The sequence below is a fragment of the Ranitomeya imitator genome, chromosome 2, assembly GCF_032444005.1.
Source record: "Ranitomeya imitator isolate aRanImi1 chromosome 2, aRanImi1.pri, whole genome shotgun sequence".
Classification (NCBI taxonomy): Eukaryota; Metazoa; Chordata; class Amphibia; order Anura; family Dendrobatidae; genus Ranitomeya; species Ranitomeya imitator.
Window position 1 is genome coordinate 650469061 of NC_091283.1, and position 22011 is coordinate 650491071.

Consider the following 22011-nt stretch of genomic DNA (forward strand, 5'->3'; position numbering starts at 1 on the left):
CAGAATATGTTTTTGAACTGGGAAATCACTTTAATCTTTATTAAACCACATTACCAAAAAACATTGTAGATTGATCAGAAACGTACCTGAAATGTATGAAGGTTAAATCTGGTTTATACTTCTACATTGCCAATAAAATCCATATTACTACTTAAGGTATATGCACTTACATGCATTCAGAATAAAATGGCCATCAATATTAGAACTGTAACACGCATTGAGGGAGTGTTGTCCTGCCTTGGCAGGCACAGATCTTGTGCTTACACAGCTCTGTATTTGTGTATCCTTGTCACTGTTCAGTTTTTGTTGATGAGCATTTCATTCTTGACAAGTGTATCTGCAAATACTCTGAGCAACACAGACTCTAGTATTAATATGTATCTTTATACAATTCTTAATGCATTGCATAAGTACAAACCAGATATCATCATAGTACATCTGGGTATCTATTCGCTCAATTTATATTGTTTTATTAATGTGGCTTTTTGTAACATAGCATTTTGTGGGGGGCTGAGTAATCTATTTAACACCTTCACGATATGGTCATTTTCCGTTTTCATTTTCCCTTTCCTTCTTCCAAGAGACATAACATTAATCACTTAACGACCGCCAATACGCCTTTTAACGGTGACAGTTAAGGGGCCTTATTCCTCAGTGCCAAGAAATAAGGGTATATCACTCCCCCAGAGTCGGGTTGTTTTTTTTACCGTCCCCAGTCTTGTGATCGCCGTTATTGAATGAATAACAACAATCGCAAAAAAAGTCAGATTTCCCTTTCATTTTTCTCTCCTCTGATATGATCTAGAATACCAGAGGAGAGAAAAACGAGGTCCCCCGAGCCCCATCGGTACCTCTGCCATCCCCAGACCCTCCAGCTCCGTCTCCCGGCAATCCACATTATCTTCCCGGAAGAATATGGCGGGTGCATTAGCAGTGTGCCCGCTGAGATCTGCCGGCCGGTACTTGGCAACAATAGATTTTTCCTTTTGTGTTAATTTTGAGCTCTGTGATAAACGTTATCACAGTGATCAAAATAATAAAAAAAAAAAAGTAAACCAAACCCCCTTTTATCACCCCCTTAGTTCGATTAAAATAATAAAATAAAAAGTATTTTGTTCCATTTTTCCATTAGGGTTAGGGTTGGGGTTGGGGTTAGAGCTAGGGTTAGGGTTGGGGCTAGGTTTAGAATTGGGGCTAAGTTTAGGGTTGGGGCTGGGGTTGTGGATAGGGTGGTGCTGGGGTTAGGGTTGGGATTAGGGTTAGAGGTGTGCTGGGGTTGGCCCTGTGTGAGGTTTGGAGTTAAAATTGGGGGGTTTCCACTGATTAGGTACAACAGTGCTCCTTCCCTTCAGAGCCCTGCCCACATATGGGGTATCGGTGCACTCAAGAGAAATTGCACAGCAAATTTTGTGGTACATTTTCTCCTGTTACCCCTGTAAAAATAAAAAAGTTTGGGTCTAAAGTAAATTTTTTGTGAAAAAAGTAATGTTCATTTTTTTCCTTCGACATTGCTTTAGTTTTCGTGAAAAACCTAAAGGGTTTAACTTCTTGAATGTGGTTTTGAGCAGACTGAGGGGTGCAGTTTTAGAATGGAGTCAATTTTGGGTATTTTCTGTTATATTGACCTCCCAAACTCACTTCAAATGTGAGGTGGTCCCTAAAAAAAAGGTTTTGTTAATTTTTGATGAAATAATTTTGCACTGAACTTCTTACACATAATTCCCTGCATGGACACAGGTGTTTATAGATCCTTAACATTGTGCATTGTTGTCTATATTGGTTTTATTTACTGGCTTAAGCAGGGGGACATGTCTTAACCTCTTTACCCCCAAGGGTGGTTTGCATGTTAATGACCAGGCCAATTTTTATAATTCTGACCACTGTCCCTTTATGAGATGATAACTCTGGAACGCTTCAACGGATCCCGGTGATTGTGACACGATTTTCTCGTGACATATTGTACTTCATGATAGTGTTAAAATTTCTTTGATATTACTTGCATTTATTTCTGAAAAAAACGGAAATTTGGCGAAAATTTAGAAAATTTTGCAATTTTCCAACATTTAATTTTCATGCCCTTAAATCACAGAGATATGTTACACAAAATACTTAATAAGTAACACTTCCCTTTTTTTTTTTTTTTTTTTAGGGACCATAGCACATTTAAAGTCACTTTGAGGGGTCTATATGATAGAAAATACCAAAAATTTACACCATTCTAAAAACTGCACCCCTCAAAGTGCTCAAAACCACATTTAAGAAGTTTATTAACCCTTCAGGTGCTTCACAGGAGTTTTTGGAATGTTTTTTTTTTTTTTAAAAAAAGGACATTTAACTTTTTTAAACATTTAAAAAAGTTTAAAAAATTACTTCAGATCCAATTTGTTTTATTTTACCAAGGGTAACAGGAGAAATTGGACCCCAATAGTTGTTGTGCAATTTGTCCTGAGTACGCGGATGCTCCAGATGTGGGGGTAAACCACTGTTTGGGCGCATGGCAGAGCTTGGAAGGGAAGGAGCACCGTTTGACTTTTTCAACGCAGATTTGTATGGAATTGAGATCAGACGGCATGTCGTGTTTGGAGAGCCCCTGATGTGCCTAAACAGTGGAAACCCCCTACAAGTGACCCCATTTTGGAAACCAAAGGAACTTATCTAGATGTGTGGTGAGCACTTTGAATCTCCAATTGTTTCACTAAAGTTTATAATGTAGAGCCGTGAAAATTAAAAAAAATTTTTTTCCACAAAAATGATTTTTTAGCCCTTAGTTTTGTAATTTCCCAAGGGTAACAGGAGATATTGGACCCCAAACATTGTGGTGCAATTTGTCCTGAGTACGCTGATACCCCATATGTGGGAGAAAACTACTGTTTGGGCACACGTCGGGGCTCGGAAGGGAAGAAGTGGCATTTTGGAATGCACTTTGGACTTTGATGGAATGGTCTGTGGGCGTCACATTACGTTTGCAGAGTCCCTGATGTACCTAAACAGTAGAAACTCCCCACAAGTGACCCCATATTGGAAACTAGACCCCCCCAAGGAACTTATCTAGATGCATTGTGAGAACTTAGAACCCCCAAGTGTTTTACTAAAGTTTATAAAACAGAGCCGTGAAAATAAAAAATCTTTTATTTCCCACAAAAATGATTTTTTAGCCCCCAAGTTTTTATTTTCCCAAGGGTAACAGGAGAAATTGGACCACAAAAGTTGTTGTCCAATTTGTCCAGAGTACGCTGATACCCCATATGTGGGGGTATACCACTGTTTAGGCGCACGGCAGAGCTCGGGAGGGAAGGAGTAGCGTTTGACTTTTTAACGCAGAATTAGATGGAATTGAGATTGGACGTCATGTTACGTTTGCAGAGCCCCTGATATGCCTAAAGAGTGGAACCCCCCCAATTTTAACTCCAACCCTAACACACCTCTAACCCTAATCCCAACCCTAACCACACCCCTAACCCGAACACACCCCTAACCTTAATCCCAACCCTAACCATAACCTTAACCACACCCCTAACTCCAACACACACCTAACCCCAACACACCCCTAACCATAATCCCAACCCTAACCATAACCCTAACCACACCCCTAACCCGAACACACCCCTAATCCCAACCCTATACATAACCCTAACCACACCCCTAACCCCAACACACCCCTAACCCTAATCCCAACCCTAACCATAACCCTAACCACACCCCTAACCCTGACACACCCCTAACCCAACCGTAAACGTAATCCAAACCCTATCCCGAACCCTAAGTTTAGCCCCAACCCTATCCCCAACCCAAACTTTAGCCCCAACTCTAACCCTAACTTTAGCCCCAACCCTCCACATGGAGCATTATATGGAGCATCTATGGGGCCATAAAGAACTGCATGGAGCATTATTTGGGGCATATTTGTATATGGAGCATCTTATGGGGCCATAATGAACTGTATGGAGCATTATATGGGGCCTATTTTGTATGGAGCATCTTATGGGGCCATAATGAACAGTATGGAGCATTATATGGGGCTCCTGATTCAATATGGATATTCAAAAACACTTAACCAACTGATATTTCAATTAATTTTACTTTTATGGGTATCTATTTTTATTTTTGACATTTACCGGTAGCTGCTGCATTTTCCACCTTAGGCTAATACTCGAGTCCATACGTTTTTCCATTTTTTTGTTGCAAAATTAGGGTGGTCGGCTTATACTCGGGTCGGCTTATACTATAACCGTATGTACGGTAATAAGTGACATTTCCCACATGTCTACTTTACATCAGCACAATTTTGGAACCAACAATTTTTTTTTTGTTAGGGAGTTATAAGGGTTAAAAGTTGACCAGCAATTTCTCATTTTTACAACACCATTTGTTTTTTTTAGAGACCACATCACATTTGAAGTCACTTTGAGGGGTCTATATGATAGAAAATACCCAAAAGTGACACCATTCTAAAAACTGCACCCCTCAAGGTGCTCAAAACCACATTCAAGAAGTTTATTAACTGTTCAGGTGTTTCACAGGAAATTTTGGAATGTTTAAAAAAAAAAAAATGAACATTTAACTTTTTTCACAAAAAAATTATTTCAGATCAAATTTTTTTTATTTTCTCAAGGGTAACAGGAAAAATTGGAACCCAAAGGTTATTATGCAATTTGTCCTGAGTAAAATTCTGCACTATCAGTTTGCTTATGCTGGGCCAAGAGCGTACTAGTACTTGGCTGACCTTATATACATCAGACCCTAAGTCTTAAAAGGTCTAGTAACCTCTTTTGCACTCATTGTAGCCTCAATCCCAGATGAAGCCAGTATAGTTGGTGAAACATGTTGGGGAGGCTTTAAGAGCAATTTTAATAGCATTATCAGTGCATGTGTAGGGGGATTAGATGGGTTATAGGTAGCGGCCACACCTGATCCCTTACCAATGAATACTGCCAGTGGACATGATTATTGCTATGAGCAAATTAATGAGACATGAGTTTTGCTACTAGTACGCTCTTGGCCCAGCATAAGCACACTGATAAAATTCTGCACTAAGTCTTATTTTAAACTGTTTAAAAAGATATTTTTAGGATCCTTAGTTAGGAATTTATTTGCCTTTGGCAATCTGTAAATTACAGGAGAAATTGGACCCAAAAAAGTTGTTGTGCAATTTGTCCTGAGTATGCAGATACCCCATATGTGGGAGTAAACCACTGTTTGGGCGCACGGAAGAGCTCGGAAGGGAAGGAGCACCATTTGACTTTTTCAACGTAGAATTGGCTGGAATTGAGATCAGACATCATGTCGCGTTTGGAGAGCCCCTGATGTGCCTAAACAGTGAAAACCCCCCACAAGTGACACCATTTTGGAAAGTAGACCCCCTAAGGAACTTATCTAGATCTTTTAGCCCACAATTTTTTATTTTCCCAAGGGTATTCAGAGAAATTGGACCCCAAAAGTTGTGGTGCAATTTGTCCTGAGTACACTGTTTGGGCACATGGCAGAGCTCGGAAAGGAAGGAGCGTAGTTTTGGAATGCAGACTTTGATAGAATGGTCTGCGGCCGTCATGTTGCGTTTGCAGACTGATGTGCCACTGATGTGCCTAAACCGTAGAAAACCCCCACAAGTGACGCCATTTGGAAACTAGACCCCTCAAGGAACTTATCTAGATGTGCTATGAGAACTTTGAACCCCCAATTGTTTCACTAAAGTTTCACGCAGAGCCGTGAAAATAAAAATCATTTTTTTCCCAACAAAAATGATTTCTTAGCCCCCAAATTTTTATTTTCCCAAGGGTAACAGGAGAAATTGGACCACCAATGTTGTTGTCCAATTTGTCCTGAGTACACGGATACCCCATATGTTGGGGTAAACCACTGTTTGGGCGCACGGCAGAGCTCGGAAGGGAAGGAGCAACATTTTACTTTTTCAATGCAGAATTGGCTTGAATTGAGCCCCTGATGTGCCTAAACAGTGGAAACACCCCAACTGTAACTCCAACCCTAACCCCAACACACCATTAACCCTAATCCCAACCCTAACCATAACCCTAACCACACCCCTAACCCGGAAACACCCCTAACCCTAATCCCAGCCGTAAACGTAATCGCAACCCTAATCCAAACCCTAACCCTAGCCCCAACCCTAACCCTAATGGGAAAATGGAAATACATTTTTAAAATTTTATTATTTTTCCCTAACTAAGGGGGTGATAAAAGGGGGGTTTGATTTACTATTTATAGCGGGTTATTATAGCGGGTTTTTATGTTTGGCAGCTGTCACACGCTAAAAGACGCTTTTTATTGCAATAAATAGTTTTTGCATCACCACATTTTGAGAGCTATAATTTTTCCATATTTTGGCCCACAGAGTCATGTGAGGTCTTGTTTTTTGCGGGAGGAGTTGACGTTTTTATTTATTTCCGGGCACATTACATTTTGTGATCACTTTTTATTTTGATTTTTGGGACGCAGAATGAACAAAAAACAGCAATTCATGAATTTCTTTTGGGGGGCGCTTATACCGTCCACGTTTGGTAAAATGGATAAAGCAGTTTTATTCTTCAGGTCAGTACGATTACAGCGATACCTCATTTATATTTTTTTCATGTTTTGGGGCTTTTATACAATAAAAATTATTTTATATAAAATAATTGTTTTTGCATCGTTTTATTCTGAGAGCTATAACTTATTTATTTTATTGCTGATGATGCTGTATGGCGGCTCATTTTTTTACGTGACAAGATGACATTTTCAGCGTTACCATGTTTATTTATATCCGTCTTTTTGATCGCGTGTTATTCCACTTATTCCTGCAGGACCTGGAAGGACCCCGAGGCCATCTTGGATCCAGAGGCCTGCAGGGGGGAGACCCTCGGAACAACGCGATCACATAGCGTTGTTCTAATCTCAGGGAAGCACGCAGGGAACCCCTTCCCTGCACAATGCTTCTCTATGCCACTGGAATGCTGCGATCTTGTTTGATCGCAGTGTTCCGGGGGTTAAAGTACCGGGAGCACGGGAGCAATCCGTGACCACTCCTGGCACGTGGTATCGGGTGTCAGCTATGATAACCAGCTGACACCTGGCCGCGATCCCCCTGTAAGCGCGGCTGATCGCATGTGACATACTATTCCGTCCATGGGAATCAGGGCCCAGGTCACATGGACAGAATAGTATGTCGGATGACAGAAAGGGGTTAAAGAAGACTGGTCTATGAGAGCCATAAATCTTGCCTGTTTTTAGGAGACAGAATACTGATTTTCCACCATAATTTGCAAAATAAATCTTGCCAAATCAGACAAGGTGATTTTCTGGATTTGTTTTCTCATTTTGACTCTCATAGTTGTGGTCTACCTATGATGTCAATTACAGGCCTCTCTCATCTTTTTAAGTGGGAGAACTTGCACAATCGGTGGCTGACTAAATACTTTTTTCCCCACTGTATGACATAAATATACATCATATGTTGTGAAGGTGGTTAAAGAAGACTTTTCACCTGATTGAGCATATTAATCTGGCACATCTTGCAATAATGGATGCAGAGATGAGTATTTATATTCTTTAATTTCTCTCTCTGTTGCGGAGATATTAGTTTGCATAATTTAGGTTATATTATATGGTACAGTTTAACTGGGTGTTACCAGAGATTTGTATCTATCGGATGCACTTGTCTCTCTGCATGAGGTTGACAAATTATAAGCAGTCAGTGTCATACAGAAGAGAAAAGAACACACTCTCCCTCCTCCCTGATCTCTGCTGTTACTGTGTTGAGACATAGCAAAGCTGAGTTCTGTGTCATTACTAACATTTCCAGATGTCATCTTACTACACTGGGGCTAGGCTGAGAGCTGACTGCAATGCAAAATGAGATCTTTAAGTGTTTGAAATGATGCATAACTCAGCAGCTACTGTATAGAGATACTGCAGAGCTGAGTTATGTATCTCCACACAGTCTGTGCAGCGTTATGAGTCATTACAAACACTTCCAGATATCATCTCACAGCAGTCAGTGAGGGGGAAGAATGATATCTGACAGCACTGTGAAATGACATCTGGAAATTTCTGGTAACACCCTGTAGAATTTAACATAGATTAGTAGCTGAACTTTACAAGGTAATATTTGCAACAATGAGAAATTAAAATATAAAAAACATGTTTTACTCAGCTCTGCAGCCACTTTCCCATGATGTGGACAGTTAAACAATACCAAATTGATGAAACGTCCTTTTCAAGTGTCGCAAAACACACGAGTTTGTTACAAGTCAAAAGGGCACAAAATTTAGTGTATCAGTGTCCTCTGCTATTCATTACCTCTTTAGTGCCTCCTTAGTTCCACATTGCCAGTATTCACAATTTGGGCATCTGTCTGTCACAGAAAGACACAAACAGGGGCGATGAATTACAAATGCCATTCACCGCAAAATTATAAAGCATTGCCCATACGTCATTAATCACCTTTTTGGCATCCCAATATTTTCCAATTGCCATTTATTGGCACTTTAGTGCTGTTGACTAAGAAAGGGGGCACGCGTTTCCCTATGGTACATTCACCAATGGACATTGACTAATGATTTGATGGGGAATTAACTGTGATTTTTGTTCATCCAGTGATTTTCGCTATAGTTTTGCTAGAATTGTGGCAAAACCATCATCAAGCCACATTAGAACTGCAAAGTGTGCACAAACTCTACATAATACTGTAGTAATTTAAATATTTAGCTGCCCATACACATAGGATTAATGTTTGCTGAACGTGATCTCCGCAGGTGTTAGGGAAATGAAGGAACAGGCTAGATCGATTGATTTCAACATGCCGATACTTTATTCTCAAGGTCAATGAGCCGCCATCACAGATGTATGGCAGTGGCTTAGTCACCTCTTCCAACTGACAACACATGAATAATCTGCGAGACCCATAGGCATGTATGTCACTGATGTACTGCTATGTACCATGATTATTTATGTAGTGTACGCATCATATAAAACATTTTTGTTTTGTTTTTTTTCCATTTTATTAGCTAATATGTTTTGTTATATTTAAATTAGAATGGAGCCCAGCCTTTCTAAATTAGCCCCTGTATGTGACCTCCTTTTTGTCATATTTACATTTCGCATGTAGGAGAAAGGGAAGGCGACACAACATCACCATTAGTCACAGCCAAAGCAAATGGAAAATAAACTAATTTACTGCCTCGGCTTTGTCAACCACAAATCCACATTCAGGCTGGTGAGTTTATTGTCTTTGTGTATTTATCTAGATGGTCAAAGCCAGACATATACATTGGATGGCTGTTGGCGCAATGATGCTTCGGCCCACAGCCATCTTAGAAGTCACTCCAATGTTCTCTATGTGAAAGCCGCTGACTGACATGCTGGCCGGTGGCTTATCTCCGGGAGAACAATTCAATTAGCAGTCCGAAAATGGACATGTGTGATCATCATCTTCCTGATCGGAAAAGCCATGCACATTAGACTGTTGGTTCTGTCAACTTCCGCGAGTTTGGACGACACTAATTTGATGTGTATCAGGGCCTAAACGTGTAGGTATTGCAAACTAAGACTTGACAGTCCAAAAATGCATCAAATTTATAATGTTCAGGTCATATGATAAATTTGGTGCATTATTAGACTGTCTAATAGTTAATGCCACCTATAAATTAGCCTACTCCATGCCAAAAATTTGCTCAAAAAATTTTGCTGCTTGGATTTGCGCCTTAGACCATGCTTCTTCTCAGACAAGGAGCAGAAATGTCTAAAACCGAAAATAAAAATGCCATAAAAGACACATTAGGGCACATTGCTTCAGAATTCTGGCCCATTTACCTTGATAACGCTCCCATAATGTCTTAGATGAGCAATGAAAGGAGCGAACCTCCGAACTTGGACAGCTTGTAGATATAAGGACATGTCAGAAGGGTCGTAACTGTGTCAGTGTGCGCTTCGGTACTGCTTTTCATGACAGCCTATAACACCGACATGGATCACTGTTCACCGACAGTATAACATTACAGACAACCACATACAGACTTGTCATTTGTAATAAATCACTGCACTATTACAGCAACACTAAGGACCGCCCTCTACGTCAGAACCGCCCTGTACAATTAGTTCCTGTTATGGCGGGCTCAGACTTTGCATTAGGTGAACAGCTACTCATCTAGAAGGCTGAAAAGAATACTGTATTTTCCCTGCAGCAGTTAAAGGGAACCTGTCACCAGGATTTACCCCTAGAATGTACTAAGAGCGATATAATACCCTATGTAATGATGTTCGTTTTAACACTTAATGTAAGTGTTTAACTCCTTCATGCGAACAACATGTCAATTTGCTTGAAGCTCCCTCCACACACGGCAGATACTGACTATATTAGATAGCTATTATGTGTCTCTAACAAGTAGGAATGGTGCTGAGTTCCAGCTGTTAACCATCTAAATGCTGCTATCACTTTCTGAAATTGGAGTTTAAAAGAAACATGTGCTAATGCCCACATGCATCAGCTCCCATCAGCCCCCTTTGATGCAATCACAGAAGATGGATGGATTACTATGACTGCTGGCAGTATACTGAAGACCCCCTTAACCGTCATCTTGGTCTTCCTATGAAACTCAACTGTAGGCTAAGTTCCATAGGAAACTGGGGTTCACACTACAGTATATACTACAATATTGTGGTACTGAAGTATATAGTATAAGCGATCAAATGATGGCAGGTTCAAAAAAAGCCTAAGTGGACTAAACAATTATGTGAAAAACAGTTTTTAAAAATATTTAAAAAAAATATATATAAAAAGTCAAATCACTCACTTCTTACCCAGTTAAAAACAATAAAGAAAAGAAAAAAAAACATTGCCACGTTCGTAAAAGTCTGATCTATTAAAATATGGAATGAATTAACCTGCTTTGTAAACAGTGTAAAGAGAAAAAAAATCAAAACTCCAGGGTTGAATTTTTTGGGCACCCCACTTCCCTAAAAAAATTTTAATAATAAGCAATCGATGCATCGTATGTAGATAAAATTGGTATTTTCAGTTCACTTTGTGGAAAACAAGCCCTCACTCAGCTCCAGCTACAATGAAAAATAAAAATAAAAATGGTGACACAAAACAAAAACATTTACAGTATTCTTACTTTTTTTCCCATCACTTAAATAGACAAAAAACTAAAACAATCAAGAAAAAACCAATGCATGATTTGTATTGCTGTATTTGGACTAACATGGACATTCATGTTTCCAGATCATTGTTGCCACACAATGACCACTGTTAAAATAAAACCTCCCCAAAAATGGTAGAATTGCATTCATTTCACCATTTTATGACACTTGGAATGTTTTTGCCATTGTTTGGTACACTGTATGACGAAATGAATGGCGTCATTCCAAACTACAGTGACAACGTCCGTGGAGCGGTCTGTGTTGGATCCTGGTAAGTGTTGGTAGACGAGTATAGCTTTACTTACTAATATTTAATATACAAAGCCACTTGCAAAATGTAAATTTTACCTGGACAACCCCTTTAACAGAAATAAATGTGTAATGCCATATAATTCCCAGAACCCCTCACCTCTCCAGTTAGCAGGTAGATTATCTCCGAAGTGACATTTAATATCCTCTCAGTCAAGAGTTTCCTGCTGTAATCCATCTTCAAGGGTTCAGGCAGGGCTATATAACTTTAGGAGCCTGCAAGGAAAATGGAGGAGTGAGATTTGAAATCAGCAAACACATGCAGGGATTTATAATGAACATTTTGGGGTACGGGTGGTTCAATGGCAGCTTACTATACTGCACATGTACGTTTATGTGTGCATACTTCAGTCTCACTATGGTGACAATTCAAGATTGTATGTCAGCATTTTGTAAAACCCTTATATATTAGTATTTCCTATGTCTAGTGTATGGCATAATTACGAAAAACCTATATATGGCCCAAAAATATACGTGAGGACACTTCCAAAGTTCAAGAGAACCCAAAACGTAGCAACGACAAGCCCATAAAAAGCCAGATTACTTACTGGCAATGCTCTTTTATTTAGTCCACAACAGCACCCACATGAGAGAAAGTGATCTGCCCCTAGGAACAGGAAACCTACAGAAATAAAAGGGGCGGTCTGCCTATTCTCCTTAGTTGGATTTCAGAGTACGAGAGGAACCGCCCAAGTATTAGGTCAAAATATAACATAGTTTCTATTTTTTTGTGCAAATATAACACGCCTTAGAAAATTATATACAGTGTATCAGTATATACAGTTGTGGCCAAAATAATTGACACCCCTGCAATTCTTTTAGATAATACTCAGTTTCTTCCTGAAAATGATTTCAAACACAAATTATTTGGTATTATCTTCATTTAATTTGTCCTAAATGAAAAAACACAAAAGAGAATGAAGCAAAAAGCAAAACATTGATCATCTCACACAAAACTCCAAAAATGGGCCAGACAAAAGTATTGGCACCCTCAGCCTAATACTTGGTTGCACAACCTTTAGCCAAAGTAACTGCGACCAACCGCTTCCGGTAACCATCAATGAGTTTCTTACAATGCTCTGCTGGAATTTTAGACCATTCTTCTTTGGCAAACTGCTCCAGGTCCCTGATATTTGAAGGGTGCCTTCTCCAAACTGCCATTTTTAGATCTCTCCACAGGTGTTCTATGGGATTCAGGTCTGGACTCATTGCTGGCCACCTTAGAAGTCTCCAGTGCTTTCTCTCAAACCATTTTCTATTGCTTTTTGAAGGGTGTTTTGGGTCATTGTCCAGCTGGAAGACCCATGACCTCTGAAGGAGACCCAGCTTTCTCACACTGGGCCCTACATTATGCTGCAAAGTTTGTTGGTAGTCTTCAGACTTCATAATGCCATGCACACGGTCAAGCAGTCCAGTGCCAGAGGCAGCAAAGCAACCCCAAAACATCAGGGAACCTCCGTCATGTTTGACTGTAGGGACCGTGTTCTTTTCTTTGAATGCCTCTTTTTTTCTCCTGTAAACTATGTTGATGCCTTTGCCCAAAAAACTCTACTTTTGTCTCATCTGACCATTCTTCCAAAACGTTTTAGGCTTTTTCAGGTAAGTTTTGGCAAACTCCAGCCTGGCTTTTTTATGTCTCGGGGTAAGACGTGGGGTCTACCTGGGTCTCCTGCCATACAGTCCTTTTTCATTCAGACGCCGATGGATAGTACTGGTTGACACTGTTGTGCCCTCGGACTGCAGGGCAGCTTGAACTTGTTTGGATGTTAGTCGAGGTTCTTTATCCAACATCCGCACAATCTTGCGTTGAAATCTCTTGTCAATTTTTCTTTTCCGTCCACATCTAGGGAGGTTAGCACCAGTGCCATGGGCTTTAAACTTCTTGATGACACTGCGCACGGTAGACACAGGAACATTCAGCTCATTGGAGATGGACTTGTAGCCTTGAGATTGCTCATGCTTCCTCAAAATTTGGTTTCTCAAGTCCTCAGACAGTTCTTTGGTCTTCTTTCTTTTCTCCATGCTCTGTATTTTCATGACTATGAAAATTGTACATTCACACTGAAGGCATCAAAACTATGAATCAACACATGTGGAATTATATACTTAACAAAAAAGTGTGAAACAACTGAAATTATGTCTTATATTCTAGGTTCTTCAAAGTAGCCACCTTTTGCTTTGATGACTGCTTTGCAAACTCTTGGCATTCTCTTGATGAGCTTCAAGATGTAATCACCGGGAATGGTTTTCACTTCACAGGTGTCCCCTGTCAGATTTAATAAGTGGGATTTCTTGCCTTATAAATGGGGTTGGGACCATCAGTTGTGTTGTGCAGACGTCTGGTGGATACACAGCTGATAGTCCTACTGAATATACTGTTAGAATTTGTATTATGGCAAGAAAAAAACAGCTACCGTATATACTCGAGTATAAGCCGAGATTTTCAGCCCATTTTTTTGGGCTGAAAGTCCCCCTCTCGGCTTATGCTCGAGTCATATACCGGGAGGTCGGCAGGGGAGGGGGATCGGGGCTGTGTAGTTATACTTCCCTGCTCCTGGCGCGGTCCCTGCAGTCCCTGGCGCTGCAGATTCTTCCTGTACTGAGTGGTCACATGGCACCGCTCATTACAGCAATGAATATGCGGCTCCACCTCCCATAGGGGAGGAGCCGCATATTCATTGCTGTAAATGATCGGTAACTGTGACCGCTCAATTACAGGAAGAAGCTGCAGCGCCGGGGAAGCCAGGGACTGCAGGGACCGCGTCAGGAGCAGGTAAGTATACGGGGTGCGCAGCGCTGCGCTATATTTACCTGCTCCTCGCTCCGGTGCGGCTCCGTCTGCAGCGTCCTCTAGCAGTGACGCTCAGGTCAGAGGGCGCGGTGACGTAGTCAGTGCGCGCCCTCTGCTGAGCGTCAGTGCTGGAGACGGAGCCGCACGAGGAGCAGGTAATTATTGAAAGCTCTGGCATCCTGAGCAAGAGAGGTATGTGATTTTTTTTTTTTTAATTGCAGCACCAGCAGCATTCTATATGGCACAGCATTATAAGGAGCATCTATGGGGCCATAATCAACGGTGCAGAGCAATAAATATATGGGGCACAGCTTTATAAGGAGCATCTATGGGGCCATAATCAACGGTGCAGAGCAATAAATATATGGGGCACAGCTTTATAAGGAGCATCTATGGGGCCATAATCAACGGTGCAGAGCAATATATATGGGGCACAGCTTTATAAGGAGCATCTATGGGGCCATAATCAACGGTGCAGAGCATTCTATATGGGGCACAGCTTTATATGGAGCATCTATGGGGCCATAATCAACGGTGCAGAGCATTGTATATGGGGCACAGCTTTATAAGGAGCATCTATGGGGCCATAATCAACGGTGCAGAGCAATATATATGGGGCACAGCTTTATAAGGAGCATCTATGGGGCCATAATGAACAGTGCAGAGCATTCTATATGGCACAGCTTTATATGGAGCATCTATGGGTCCATAATCAACGGTGCAGAGCAATATATATATGGCACAGCTTTCTATGGAGCATCTATGGGGTCATAATGAACGGTGCAGAGCATTCTATATAGCACAGTTGTATATGGAGCATCTATGGGGCAATAATGAACGGTATGGAGCATCTATTTTTATTTTTTAAATTTACCAGTAGCTGCTGCATTTCCTACCCTAGGCTTATACTCGAGTCAATAAGTTTTCCCAGTTTTTTGTGGCAAAATTAGGGGGGGGTCGGCTTATACTCGTGTCGGCTTATACTCGAGTATATACGGTAAGTAAAGAAAACGAATGGCCATCATTACTTTAAAAAATGAAGGTCAGTCAGTCTGAAAAATTGGGAAAACTTTGAAAGTGTCCCCAAGTGCAGTGGCAAAAACCATCAAGCGCTACAAAGAAACTGGCTCACATGAGGACCGCCCCAGGAAAGGAAGACCAAGAGTCACCTCTGCTTGTGAGGATAAGTTTATCCGAGTCACCAGCCTCAGAAATCGCAGGTTAACAGCAGCTCATATTAGAGACGGTTAACAGCAGCTCATATTAGAGACCAGGTCAATGCCACACAGAGTCCAAGCAGCAGACACATCTCTACAACAACTGTTAAAATAAGACTTTGTGCAGCAGGCCTTCATGGTAAAATAGCTGCTAGGAAACCCCTGCTAAGGACAGGCAACAAGCAAAAGAGACTTGTTTGGGCTAAAGAACACAAGGAATGGACATTAGACCAGTGGAAATCTGTGCTTTGGTCTGATGAGTCCAAATTTGATATCTTCGGTTCCAACCACCGTGTCTTTGTGCAACCCAGAAAAGGTGAACGGATGGACTCTACATGCCTGGTTCCCACCGTGAAGCATGGAGGAGGAGGTGTGATGGTTTGGGGGTGCTTTGCTGGTGACACGGTTGGGGATTTATTCAAAATTGAAGGCATACTGAACCAGCATAGCTACCACAGAATATTGCAGCGGCATGCTATTACATCCGGTTTGCGTTTAGTTGGACCATAATTTATTTTTCAACAGGACAGTGACCCCAAACACACCTCCAGGCTGTGTAAGGGCTATTTGACCAAGAAGGAGAGTGATGGGGTGCTACGCCAGATGACCTGGCCTCCACAGTTACCAGACATGAACCCAATCGAGATGGTTTGGGGTGAGCTGGACCGCAGAGTGAAGGCAAAAGGGCCAACAAGTGCTAAGCATCTCTGGAAACTCCTTCAAGATTGTTGGAAGACCATTCCCGGTAACTACCTCTTGAAGCTCATCAAGAGAATGCCAAGAGTGTGCAAAGCAGTCATCAAAGTAAAAGGTCACTACTTTGAAGAACCTAGAATATAAGACATAATTTCAGCTGTTTCACACTTTTTTGTTACGTATATAATTCCACATGTGTTAATTCATAGTTTTGATACCTTGAGTGTGAATGTACAATTTTCATAGTCATGAAAATACAGAAAAATCTTTAAATGAGGTGTGTCCAAACTTTTGGTCTGTACTATATATATATATATATATATATATATATATATATATATATATATATATATATATATATATATATATATATATATATATATATATATATATATACAGTGGGGCAAAAAAGTATTTAGTCAGTCAGCAATAGTGCAAGTTCCACCACTTAAAAAGATGAGAGGCGTCTGTAATTTACATCATAGGTAGACCTCAACTATGGGAGACAAACTGAGAAAAAAAAATCCAGAAAATCACATTGTCTGTTTTTTTAACATTTTATTTGCATATTATGGTGGAAAATAAGTATTTGGTCAGAAACAAACAATCAAGATTTCTGGCTCTCACAGACCTGTAACTTCGTCTTTAAGAGTCTTCTCTTTCCTCCACTCATTACCTGTAGTAATGGCACCTGTTTAAACTTGTTATCAGTATAAAAAGACACCTGTGCACACCCTCAAACAGTCTGACTCCAAACTCCACTATGGTGAAGACCAAAGAGCTGTCAAAGGACACGAGAAACAAAATTGTAGCCCTGCACCAGGCTGGGAAGACTGAATCTGCAATACCCAACCAGCTTGGAGTGAAGAAATCAACAGTGGGAGCAATAATTAGAAAATGGAAGACATACAAGACCACTGATAATCTCCCTCGATCTGGGGCTCCACGCAAAATCCCACCCTGTGGGGTCAGAATGATCACAAGAACAGTGAGCAAAAATCCCAGAACCACGCGGGGGGACCTAGTGAATGAACTGCAGAGAGCTGGGACCAATGTAACAAGGCCTACCATAAGTAACACACTACGCCACCATGGACTCAGATCCTGCAGTGCCAGACGTGTCCCACTGCTTAAGCCAGTACATGTCCGGGCCTGTCTGAAGTTTGCTAGAGAGCATTTGGATGATCCAGAGGAGTTTTGGGAGAATGTCCTATGGTCTGATGAAACCAAACTGGAACTGTTTGGTAGAAACACAACTTGTCGTGTTTGGAGGAAAAAGAATACTGAGTTGCATCCATCAAACACCATACCTACTGTAAAGCATGGTGGTGGAAACATCATGCTTTGGGGCTGTTTCTCTGCAAAGGGGCCAGGACGACTGATCCGGGTACATGAAAGAATGAATGGGGCCATGTATCGTGAGATTTTGAGTGCAAACCTCCTTCCATCAGCAAGGGCATTGAAGATGAAACGTGGCTGGGTCTTTCAACATGACAATGATCCAAAGCACACCGCCAGGGCAACGAAGGAGTGGCTTCGTAAGAAGCATTTCAAGGTCCTGGAGTGGCCTAGCCAGTCTCCAGATCTCAACCCTATAGAAAACCTTTGGAGGGAGTTGAAAGTCCGTGTTGCCAAGCGAAAAGCCAAAAACATCACTGCTCTAGAGGAGATCTGCATGGAGGAATGGGCCAACATACCAACAACAGTGTGTGGCAACCTTGTGAAGACTTACAGAAAACGTTTGACCTCTGTCATTGCCAACAAAGGATATATTACAAAGTATTGAGATGAAATTTTGTTTCTGACCAAATACTTATTTTCCACCATAATATGCAAATAAAATGTTAAAAAAACAGACAAAGTGATTTTCTGGATTTTTTTTTCTCAGTTTGTCTCCCATAGTTGAGGTCTACCTATGATGTAAATTACAGACGCCTCTCATCTTTTTAAGTGGGGGAACTTGCACTATTGCTGACTGACTAAATACTTTTTTGCCCCACTGTATATATACATATATATATATATATATATTGTGGGGCAGTGACCAATGTTAATTGGGATGAGACAAAGTCCAGCAGAATTGTGGATGGCCGGTACGTGTGTCGCAGAGGAGATCACTCTGCGCTGTCAGACTAAAGTTGTGTTGTGGTCTGGGACCTGTAGTCCCACATGTAAATGTTTAGTTCTAATGGGAGACTGGTAGGGCTAGTTATGAGAGATTGGAGGGTCAAACTAGCCACACACCTACACTCCCACCCAGGGGAGTGGTTACAGGTATGTAATGTGACTAGGGTGTGGGTCACATGGTTCCTGTGTTTGGATCTGAGTGGTCCAAGTGCAAGGCCCTGGAAGCCTGTGTTGGAAATCCTGGGAATTCCTGAATAGCACATGGTTGGGCTTAGGCACTGAGTGGCCTGTGTGCTATAGGTCCCTTTGATTAAGGGAACTTAGTCTCCAGAAACGCGTCAAGGTCCTTACCCGTATGGTTCGTGCTGAAGTCTGTATCCTCCATGTTTAAAGTTTGTGAATAAAGAAAACTCTTTTTTTTACGGATTCGGTGAAGCTGGACATTCCTTTCTTTTTTAGGTCCTGGAAACACCTACAGACCATATACCTACAGAGCCTGGGACCGCTTCTGTGCTGGCAAAGCCAGGACTGACAGGAGCTCCTACTCCACAGGTTGACTCCATAAGAGGTAACCCCTGGTATGGGGAAAAGAACTGTGCGCTAACATAGGACAGTTGCTGAACTGTGCAGTCACCCGGTGACTGGAGAGATACAGCCTTGAATAATGAATGATTTGTAAAGCCATATATGATGAAGTAAAGAACTATATGAGGTCTGTGATATGTAACATGGCCTACAGTGGTTTATTCTGAGAGTATAATAAACCACATGGACTGTTTATGTGAAATACCGTGCCTGTCTATGATTATTCTGCTGCCAAGCGAGTGTCCCCCAAGACACGTAGTGGGTGAAACGCTACAATATATATATTTATACATTCCTATATCCAACCATTACATGATCTGTTTATATCTAACTTTGGGAGGGTAGTGAGTGGGTGCGGTCGTGGACTCAATAAAAGAGCATTACCGGTAAGTAATCTGGCTTTTTACTCCTCGCCACAACAGCACCCACATGAGAGATTTTCAAAGAACCATCACCTGGGAGGGACCACCGTGCTGAGGATAGCTCTCCCAAAGGCTAGTTCCGAAGAAGATGAAAGATTCAGCCTGTAGTGGTTATAAAAGGTGGACTGTGCCGACCACCTTGCGGCCTTACATATAAGCTCAATTGGGATGTCCGCCCTCTCAGCCCAAGGCTGAATGCGCCTTTATACCCTCTGGAGAATTTTTGTCTTTCGCGGAGTATGCGAAAGATAAGGTGCCCTTCGTGACCCCATACGCCTTCCTGTGGCCCTGGAAGGATACAAACAGAGCCCTACTCTGTCTCTAGGCCCTAGATCTATCTATATATTCCAGGACAGCACTCCTCACGTCTAGGGCGTGAAAATCTTTCTTCCTCTAGAGTGGAAGGATTACTAAAGAATGAGGGAAGAATGATCTCCTGTGACCTGTGAAACTTTGCTCCCACCTTAGGAAGGTATAATGGATCTGGTTTCAGTATAACCTTGTCTTGAGATACTAACAGGAAGGGTGGATCTATGGAAAGAGCCTGGATATCGCTAACTCTTCTCGCTGATCTCAATGCTACCAAAAGGGCTGTTTTCAATGATATGTATTTCAGGGGAACTGACTAATGCAGGGGTCTCAAACACGCGGCCCCTCCGGCTGCTTCATGCGGCCCAACGGCACATAGACCCCGTAACGATCACGCTCGCTCCAGCAGCCGCCGACATCCACGTTGTAGTGCAGTGTATTGCCGCGCAGAGACCGGCTCTCTGCACAGCAATACTAGTGTCAGCCGCCGGACTATCAGAGGCCAGCAGATGATATCATTATCTGCGCATGGCAGTGACGTCATACGCCGCTGCGCCGGGACGCAGATGTCAGCTGCTGGCCTCTGATAGTCCGGCGGCTGACACTAGTATTTCTGTGCAGAGAGCCGGTCTCTGCGCGGCAATACACTGCACTACAGTGGAATGTCAGCGGCTGCTGGAGCGAGCGCGATCGTTATGAGGTCTATGTGCCGTCGGGCCGCATGAAGCAGAAAGGACGCAGAGGGAACGGAGGACAGGTGAGAAGAATCTTTTTTTTTTCTTCTCTGTTATGTCTATGTTAAAATGGGGGGGGGGGGACCTGGATGGGGGACCTGTCTGCAATATGGGGGGGCCTGTCTGCAATATGGGGAGGGGACCTGTCTGCAATATGGTTACATGGATGGGGCATATGTCTGCAATATGGGGACATGGATGGGGGCTCTGTCTGCAATATGTGGACATGGATGGGGGACATAATGACAAGAATGGGACCAGGATGGGGCACATTACTATAAGATGGGGAACAGCATGGGGCATTACTACACGATAGGGACCAGCATGGGGCACATTACTACAAGATCAGGGACCAGTTCAAAAGGTGTATAGAGAAAAAAATGGTATCACTAAAAATATCATTTTGTCACGCAAATAATGTGGCCCCCAAAATTAAATGTTTTTCTGTGTGCGGCCCATATACCCAGCCAAGTTTGAGACCCCTGCTCTAATGGCTCAAAAGGAGAACCTGTTGGGGCATCCAGAATTAAATTTAGATCCCAGGGAGGAACCTGAGAAATGTGAACCGGGTTGCTTTGTTCACAAGCTGCGATGAACCTAGACACCCACCTATCTCCTGCCACATTATAACCATAAAAGGGCCCCTAAGACAGATACCTGGACCTTTAGCGTACTAACGAACAGACCCAGTTCTCTACCTCTCTGCAGAAATTCTAAAATAGGTGTGATCAGAACCTCCCTAGAGAGGGAGGGTACCCGTATGGTATTCTAGGAATTTCCTCCATACTTTACTATAAATATTTGTTGTAGATTCTTTCCTACTCTGCAGGAGTGTGTTAATTCAGCCTTCCGAAAATCCCCTTAATTTTAATAACTGCCTCTCAAGTACCATGCCGTCAAGTGGAGACCTCGCCGAGCTGGGTAAGTATTTTAATGCCAGCGGGGGGGCGCACAGGGGGTGGGAGGGGGCAGATTACCGGCAACTTTATTTTAAAAACGAAAATAAATTAAAAAAAAAAAAGATTCATTCCTTCTTTCCAGCGAACGCTGCTGGAAAGAAGGGATGAATACCGGCTTCAGCACCGCACACAGGGGACAGCGCTTAACTCTAGCGCTGTCTCCTGCACGGTCCGTGTGGTCCTCAGTTGGCACACGGGCGGCACATGGCTGCTGCACGTGTGCCACACTGATGTTCAACGTAAGCACACAGACACGGATAATTCCGGTACCGATTTTTCCGGTACCGGAATTATCTGGACGTGTGAGACTGGCCTGAGGAAGAGAGGCAGACTGCCCATTTTATTTCTGTAGGTTTCCTGTTCTTGTGGGCAGATCCATCTCTCTCATGTGAGTGATGTCTTGGCGAAGAGAAAAACGTAACAAGTTTTTTATTGAGATACACAATGTACACATACATGATTAAATCGACCAAAAATGATTAAAGCAATAAAATGAATGAGGGAGAATAGAACAATAGAGATCCCCCTCAGCCCAAGACCTGCATGAATAATAGTACTATGTGGAGTATATCTAAAATATACACAATTCAGAAATATTATATTGAGAATGCAAAAATAGCAAAAAGAAATGAAAAAGTATGTAACAAAGTCCATCTAGTTCAACCCATAGCCTAACCTAACATGCTCTAACATGTTGATCCAGAGGAAGGCAAAAAACCCCATGTGCCA

The 22011-nt window shown here is 42.0% G+C and overlaps 1 protein-coding gene across 8 annotated transcripts in view; it reads right to left on the reverse strand.

The window, feature by feature from the left end:
* LOC138667080 (zinc finger protein 684-like) overlaps positions 1 to 22011 on the reverse strand; it is an 84369-nt gene that overhangs the window by 28176 nt on the left and 34182 nt on the right. For all 8 annotated transcript variants that reach the window (XM_069755367.1, XM_069755364.1, XM_069755362.1 and 5 more), the window contains one exon: positions 11543 to 11658. In XM_069755367.1, the coding sequence (XP_069611468.1) occupies positions 11543 to 11620 (78 nt within the window). In that variant the 5' untranslated portion in view covers positions 11621 to 11658. The remainder of the gene's footprint in view (positions 1 to 11542; positions 11659 to 22011) is intronic.